Genomic DNA, 7,673 nt, shown 5'->3' with positions numbered 1-7,673 from the left:
CGGCCCTGCTGGGCTCTCCAAGGCCAGGGTGGGCGCCGCGTGCTGCGTGCGCACAGCCGGGCGTCCCTGGCCGAGAGGAAGAGCTCTGTAGTCGAGGGCCTGCCCCAGGGCAGGTGGGCGACGCCTGCAAGCCCACCTGGGTATTGCAGATTTTCACCTGGACCCGAGAGGGCTGAGGGAGAGGGTACGTGTCCGTCCCCCGCCCCACCACACACACAATACCTGAGCCGCACAGAAGTCCCAGAGAAGGTGGGAGACCGGTGGCAGGGACACAGCCGCCCACCCCGCCCCCCCGCGCGTCTCGAGACCTCGGAGCAGGGCCGGGGACTCTGCAAACAGAGCCGCCAGATGTGAAAGCCGCGTGGGCTCTCCCGGCCGAAGCGGGCACCGTCAAGTGCTGGCGGGGAGGAGGGACAGGACGCACGCTAGACTCGGGTAGGGCGGCCAGCACCCGCTGGCCCGCTCCAAGGCCTCAGGAGTGCGAGCAGGTACCGTGGGGGCGCGCCCCTCGCGGCCCCTTGCCGTCCCGCCCCGCCCCCGCGGCCCGGCAACCCGCGCTCTTTAGGACCCCGCGGCGCGGGGGCGGGGCGGCGAGAGTCCGGGGAGCTGACAGGTGCAGCCCCCGGCCAATGGAGGCCCGGGGCCCCGCCCCCGGCCCCGCCGCGCGCGCCAATCGGCGGCCGCGCTGCGCTTCAAGTGCGCGGAGGGGCGCGGGGCCCCAGCGGCGCGCTCGCCCGCGGCTGCAGCGCTGAGCCCGGCTCCCGGGCCCCGGCGCGCCGAGCGGTCGCGTGGGCTCCGTGAGGGCGCGAGTGAGCGCGGCCCCGGCGGGCCCGCCCGGAGGAGGCTTTCGGGCCATGGTCGCCCTCGGCTGAGTTTCCGGCGGCCACTTTGATTACCGGCAAATAATCGTAACCATACCGAGCCTCGGGGCCGGCGGCCGCCGCGCACGGACTCCGCGAGCCGGCACGCGGCCGCGTCCCGCACCGCCCGGCGCCGATCGCCGGCCCCTAACGAGCCGATGGAAAAGTCCAAAAATTTCCGCATCGACGCGCTGCTGGCCGTGGACCCCCCGCGAGCGGCCTCGGCGCAGACAGCGCCGCTGGCCCTGGTCACGTCGCTCGCGGCCGCCGCAGCTGGACCCGGCAGCGGCGGCGGTGGCGGGGCCGGTGGCGGGGCGAGCGGCAGCTGCAGCCCTGCGTCCTCAGAGCCGTCCGCAGCGCCCGCCGACCGCCTGCGCGCAGAGAGCCCTTCGCCGCCGCGCTTGCTGGCCGCGCACTGCGCGCTGCTGCCCAAACCCGGCTTCTTGGGAGCGGGCGGCGCGAGCGGCGCAGCGGGCGGCGGGGCGGGCGGCGGGCCCGGGGGGACCCACCACCACGCGCACCCCGGCGCCGCCGCGGCCGCCGCAGCTGCTGCCGCCGCCGCAGCCGCGGGGGGCCTGGCGCTGGGGCTGCATCCGGGGGGCGCGCAGGGCAGCGCGGGGCTCCCGGCGCAGGCGGCGCTCTACGGTCACCCGGTCTACGGCTACTCGGCGGCGGCGGCGGCGGCCGCGCTGGCCGGGCAGCACCCGGCGCTCTCCTACTCGTACCCGCAGGTGCCGGGCGCGCACCCCGCGCACCCCGCCGACCCTATCAAGCTGGGCGCCGGCACCTTCCAGCTGGACCAGTGGCTGCGTGCGTCCACCGCGGGCATGATCCTGCCCAAGATGCCGGACTTCAACTGTGAGTACCGCGCAGCCCGGAGCCTGTGGAGCAAGGAGGAAACGGGGCGGCGATGGGGGTGGCGAGCATGGGCAGAAGGGTCTCCCGCGCATCCTCCGCCGGGCATCTCCTGCCCCGGCTCTCTGCCCCGAGCGAGCTGTGGACGCGCCCCCAGGCCGCCTCGGCTCCGCTCGGGGCCTGCGAGGACTCGCGCGGGCTCCGCAGCGTGGGATCGCCAGCGATCGAAAAAATGGCCACGCGCGGTCCTTGTTCTCTTCCTCTCTTAACGGGAAGGGGCAGCTGGAGGTTTAAGACTAAAATCTAATGATTAACTGGCAGGCTAGAGGAGAAGGAAGTGGTGGGGGAAGGCGAGCCGAGTTAGGCGTGCCTTGGAATCAGAGGCCACCGAAACCAGGGCTTTATGCTCAGAGAAACGGACGTAACTTCGGTCCCACATTCTGGGCTCTGGAGAGACTCTGGGTCCCTCCCAGGAGAGGGAGAGCTCCCAGAGTAGGATAGGAGGAATGAGCCTCAAGAGGCTGGAGACGCAAGGCTGGGGCCCTTGTGGGGCTGTGTCCGCCTCAGGAAGGCCCCAGGTCCGCGGTGGGGTGAGGCCCAGGAAGGCGGGTGGCCCGGTCTGAACCAAGATGGCATGCTCCAGCGGGCCGGAGATGCACCCTTCTACTTTGGGGTACCCACTAAGGGGCTTTGAACAGCAGGCGCCCACCTCGAATTCAGGGCACCCAGCACAGCACGAACCCCTCCCCAAGACCGCAGCCGGGGAGGGCAGGGCACCCCCAAGCTTAGAGCGGCCCGACTGTGGGCGGAGAACTCGCCACTCAGACGGGACACCTCTCCGGGGCCTGGGTCTCTCTCTTGGTGCGGGCCGGCCGGGGCCCAGGACTGGAGCTGCCGAGAGTGTGAATCTGCGGTCGGCTTGCTGCACCCAGGCTCGATCAGTGGAAGATGCGTGAGGCTTTACGCTTCGAGCGGCCAAACACCCAAACAAAGAGACCCCATTATTTCCGTCCGAGTGAATTTGTTTAGACTAGAGACATGCAGGCATGGTGGGGGGAATGAAAAAGAAAACAAATAAACACTTGGCAGAAATCAGATTCCTCTGCTAGAAGCGATGGTTGTGACTAAACAGAGAAAAGCTAGGATCCCACAAGGCTGGAGAAGTCACAGTGGGGTGAGAAAAGCCCAGCATGTGCGCTGTTTGCCCTCCACGCCCAGGCCAGCCCGGCTCAGCTCCCAGAAGGCCCTGATATCCACCCTTCCCTTCCATGGGATCACCCCTCCCGGCCCCAGGCCAGGCAGAGGGCAAGCTGGCTCTCACATCCACAGCTTCAGGCACATCTGAACTGCTGACCCGGGTCCACCAAACCCAGGGAGCCCTCGGGGCCTGGCCTCTGAGCCCAGCAACCCCTTCTGATGAAATGCCACCCAGCCATCTTCCACTCTGACGGCATCGTGCAGCACCTGGCAGGCTTAGTCTCCCACCATGGGGGGCCCGGGGGGAGGGGTTGTGCACACCGGCTGCCCCCCTCCCCCGAACTGGGTTCCCTGGCCACCCCGCTGTTTTCTCAGGCCTGCATGGAGCCCAAGGCTGCCCAGAAAATCGACTAAAACCCCATCGCTTTGCCAACACGCTTCGTGCATTCTTACTCCTAATCTTGACCCGGAGGTAGCTAATTAAAACCCAGCCAGCTTTAAGTTCAGAGAAGGAATCTGAACACCGAGTCCTAAAGGGCAATACGAACAGGCAAGGATGCTGGAATGGGTTCTCACTGGAAAACCTGTTTGGTTTCAACTGGTGTCTCAGCCATCGGATGGCATTTCCCAAATGGTCCCTTCAGAGCCAGCGTTTTAATTAAAGTTCTAATGTATTGTCAAGTTGGGAATTCGGGGCCTTGTTTAACTAAAGCAGGGGGCGTGGGCCTTCCCATAAAGCAAATTGCCCATCCCAGGGGAGCCTGGGCAGGCCTGCCCGGGGCTGGCTGCTTCTTTCCTTTCTTTTATTGTCTAACACTTGTCAGGCTCCTGGGAAATCAAGGGAAGTCTCGTTTTGAGGTCATAAAATTCTCTGTGATGTAACCGTGTGAAATTATGTAAATAAAGCAGAGAGACCTCCTTGAACACACAGAAAGCCGGATCCCCCTTGGGCCCAGGCCTTTAATTTGCGTAATGAGAATTGTCCTGAAAAGCTTCCAATTGTCCCAGGCTCTGCCGCTGGGGACTGGGCAGCATTGTCAGAAAACACTTTACAGGAGGAACACATGCTTAGGCCCAGGATCTGGCCCTTTTCCTCCCTCCTCCCTTCCTCCTCTTTCTCCCCCTTTTCTCCTTCTGCTTGTTTTGTTTGTAAGGAGGTGGTGGTGGGAATTCTGCACCCGGAAGAAGCAGGAAGTGATTCCCAGGGCCTGTGTGGGTTTGGGCCTGAGTTGGGGGGGAAGGCGCTGGGCAGAGCATGCAGGGGGTGGTCTCTGGGCTTCTGCTACTTGCCTTTCTGTGCACCTGCTTCCCACCAACGCTCACCCGAGGGGGCAAGCCGAGCCTGGTCGATAGGACACCAGGCCCTGCCTGGGATGAAAAGATTGGGTCTCATTAAACCCAGATGGTCTGGGTCCACCTGGCGGTGGGGTCCGGGGCTCCAGGGCCTCCCTGGGGAGGGGGTGCTGACACTGAAGACTGAGCAGCAACCCTGCAGGGCCCGAGCAGTGGGCAGCGGGGTATGAGGGGCGCTGCTGGCCCTGGCTTGCTCCAGCCTCATGGCCTCTCCCACCCCAGCCCAGGCGCAGTCCAACCTGCTGGGGAAGTGCCGCCGGCCCCGCACCGCCTTCACCAGCCAGCAGCTGCTGGAGCTGGAGCACCAGTTCAAGCTCAACAAGTACCTGTCGCGGCCCAAACGCTTCGAGGTGGCCACCTCACTGATGCTCACCGAGACTCAGGTACGCTGCACCCCCGCACCCACACTGCTGGCACGTTCCAGCCTCCCAGGAACCCTGTCCTGTCTGCACATGCTCGCCTCCCAGGGACCCTGTGGCCTCTGCTCTCTTCACCCTGGGCCTCCCTGGGCACCTGGAGCTGCTCCTGCTGACCTTTACGGTGGATTCGCATCTCCCCGAGCCCACATCTCCCCGCAGGGTTCCTACGCCAGGGTCTGATTCCGCTGGTTCTGGTGGGCCCAGGAATTTTCACGTGCACACACACATTCCCGCACACACCCTGTTTGGAAGCAGGTAGTCCTCAAACCATATTAGAGCAATTTTGTTCCTTCCGGGAAGAGAGAGGAGGGGGCATCTTGAGACTCAGCGGCGGGCAGCATAGCTGCCCTGACCCTTCCCACGCAGACCAAGGGTGCGGGTGGAAGACCTCGGGGGTGGCGGGGGTCTTGGTTTGAGCTTCCTCAGAGCCCCCAGCCCGTGTCAGAGTCTTCCGGAGCTCCTGAGCCCTCTAAGGGGAACCTCACCCGAGCCCTGGCGATGGCGGGCGCGCCGGGCCCCGTGCGCAAGCAGGCGCGGGAGCCGGGGCGCCGGAGAGGGCCGGCAGGGAGGGAGGCGGCAGGCCTCTCACGTCGCGCGCGCCCGCAGGTGAAGATCTGGTTCCAGAACCGGCGGATGAAGTGGAAGCGCAGCAAGAAGGCCAAAGAGCAGGCGGCGCAGGAGGCCGAGAAGCAGAAGGGAGGCGGCGGCGCGGGCAAAGGCGGCGGCGCCGACGACCCGGGGGACGAGGAGCCGCTGGGGCCGCCGGCGCCCGGGGACAAGGGCGGCACACGCCGCCTGCGGGACTTGAGGGACAGTGAGCCCGAGGACGACGAAGACGACGAGGACGAGGACCGCTTCCCCTACAGCAACGGCGCGGGCGCGCGCGCCGCCTCCTCCGACTGCTCCTCCGGGGCCGACTCGCCGCCCCCGCGGCCCGGCGCGCCCGGCCACCAGCCCCCGCCCCAGTAGGGGCCCCGCCGGCGGCCCAGAACGCCGCGACCTCACCCGCGCCCCCAGGCCCGCGAGCCGAGGCGCGGGGTCCTGGGGGCTGCCCTTCTGGGTGCGTTTTCAAGGGACGGAGAGAGGGAGGCCCAGCAGGTTCAAACTCGAACTCTTTTGTTCTTTTCTAATTTAATTTGGCTTGCGTTGGGGGGAGGCGTTTCTGAGAAGAACCGACCATCGGGGTGCCTCCCGGCTCCCTTCTTCCCTAATGGTGACGTCGGAAACCTGCAGTGTTAAACGACCTCCGAAACCTGAAACCTTCTCCGGATACGCCGTTCTTCTGAGTGTTGGAAAAAGAAAAAAAATGTTTTGTGCTTATGTATATTGGGAAGGGGGGAATTTATGTAATGAGCGTTCAAACTGCTGGACATCCCAAAACTGTATTGTCTTTATTTTTGTATATTGTATTTATAAATATATATATATATATAAAGAAATGTCTACTTACGCATGCTAAATTATCATTTAGCTTCTGCCATCGACTACGATGGAATGTAAAATAAATTGTTTTTTTTACTGGATGAGAGTGCAAGTCTTTTGAGGGGAGTTGTGAAAGCAAGTTTTACTGTTTTTGTTGCTGAAATGATGGGGTGGGCTGTATTCCTGAGTTGACAGCAGAAGGTGAAAATCAGAATGGCGAATGGGTGTCAGGACGGCCACCTCCTCCCGGCCCTGAGGCCAGGGGTGGGGGGAACTTGACTCCGGCTGCTGGGGAGTCGCCAGTACCAAGTGTCGCTAAAAGTCCCCGAGGCCAGGTGTCAGCGCGCGTCCACGTGCTGGCTCACATCTGTCGCGAATGCGAGCATCTCAAAGGAGTAACTCTGGACGCCGCGTGTTTGTTTTCCTATTTCTATGAGGATCTTCTTTCTTCGCTGGCGCCCCAGATGTGGAAACACACTGTGAATGTTTCAGAAAAGGAGCTTCAAATGACTACACTGGTCTCCAGGGTTCGTTTGGCCGCGGCGCTGCTTGCGGGATCGCCTCGGACAGCGCGGCTCGTCTCCTCTCCGACCCCGGCCCTCTCTCCCGAAGCGCCTCGAGCCGGCCAGGGCTGGTTTTCCCGGATCAGTGCAAAAGGCAGCCTGCGAGGACCGCAGCGGAAGGCGAGAACGCTCCAGCCGGGCCGTGGCGGCTCTGGGTTAATCAACGCGGCCGCGCGTCATCCATCACGGGCAGAGCCGGGACCTCGCCATGTGCGGCACACATGCCCGCGCGCCCTCCGCGGCGCCCCTTCCCCCGCGTGACCGGCCGGCCGCCCCGGGTCCGGAGGAAACAGGTGAGCCTGGGCCCTGCTGCTCCCCCCATCAGCTGCCTCCCGCGCTCCGGTGTCTCACTCCTCGCCCGCACCTGGGCTGGGGCACGCCCCTCCCCCTTCCCTCCCCCTCCGCGGGCCCCCCTACTCCCGGCAGATAAATGAGTTCAGAAGGGCCTGCAGTTTCATTTGGGTGATTACAGCGCGGGCGAGCGGGGCCACTCCTCGACTTCAGGGCCGGGTGAGATTAATATCCTCGCTGGCAGCTCATTATCACCCCGGCTCCTTCCATAAAACGCGGGCTCAGCCGCGGCCGGGGGCGCGGTGCTGCTGGGAGCCGGGCCGGCGCAGCTGTTGGCGCGGGCGGCGGGGCGCGGGCCTGGCCGCCTGGGGTCCAAAGGTGGGGGGACCGGGACTGGGTTTGCAACTGGGGGGAAAGCCCGAGAGCCCCAGGAGAGGGGTGGGAAACGAGGAGGGGGAGAGACGAGAAAGACGCCTTGGGGCTTAAGGAAACCTGCCCTCCGTGTGCAGCTCGCTGTAATTTCTACCACATTGCTCAAGTTCAGCCTGAAGCCATCTCGGCCCGGCAGGCTGCACATCTGGGGGATAGTCCCCTGCGCCCCGCCTTCCGGCCGGCCGGGCGTCGGCGCCCCCCAACCCCGTCTCAGCACCGCCCCCTCCCCCGACCGGCGGCGGCCCTGGAGCGGGGTGGGCATCCGGCCTCGGCAGAGGGTC

The 7,673-nt window shown here is 64.9% G+C and overlaps 1 protein-coding gene across 1 annotated transcript; it reads left to right on the top strand.

Moving 5' to 3' along the window:
- The first annotated feature begins 1,018 nt into the window (after positions 1–1,018).
- Positions 1,019–6,054, top strand: MNX1 (motor neuron and pancreas homeobox 1). Its single transcript, XM_019959533.2, has 3 exons — positions 1,019–1,718; positions 4,488–4,648; positions 5,291–6,054. Exons 1-3 carry the CDS (start codon positions 1,019–1,021, stop codon positions 5,651–5,653), a joined length of 1,224 nt encoding a protein of 407 aa, XP_019815092.2. The 3' UTR covers positions 5,654–6,054.
- The last annotated feature ends 1,619 nt before the right edge of the window (positions 6,055–7,673 follow it).

The sequence above is a fragment of the Bos indicus genome, chromosome 4 (assembly GCF_029378745.1).
Source record: "Bos indicus isolate NIAB-ARS_2022 breed Sahiwal x Tharparkar chromosome 4, NIAB-ARS_B.indTharparkar_mat_pri_1.0, whole genome shotgun sequence".
Taxonomy (NCBI): Eukaryota; Metazoa; Chordata; class Mammalia; order Artiodactyla; family Bovidae; genus Bos; species Bos indicus.
This window is presented reverse-complemented; position numbering and strand designations above follow the sequence as displayed.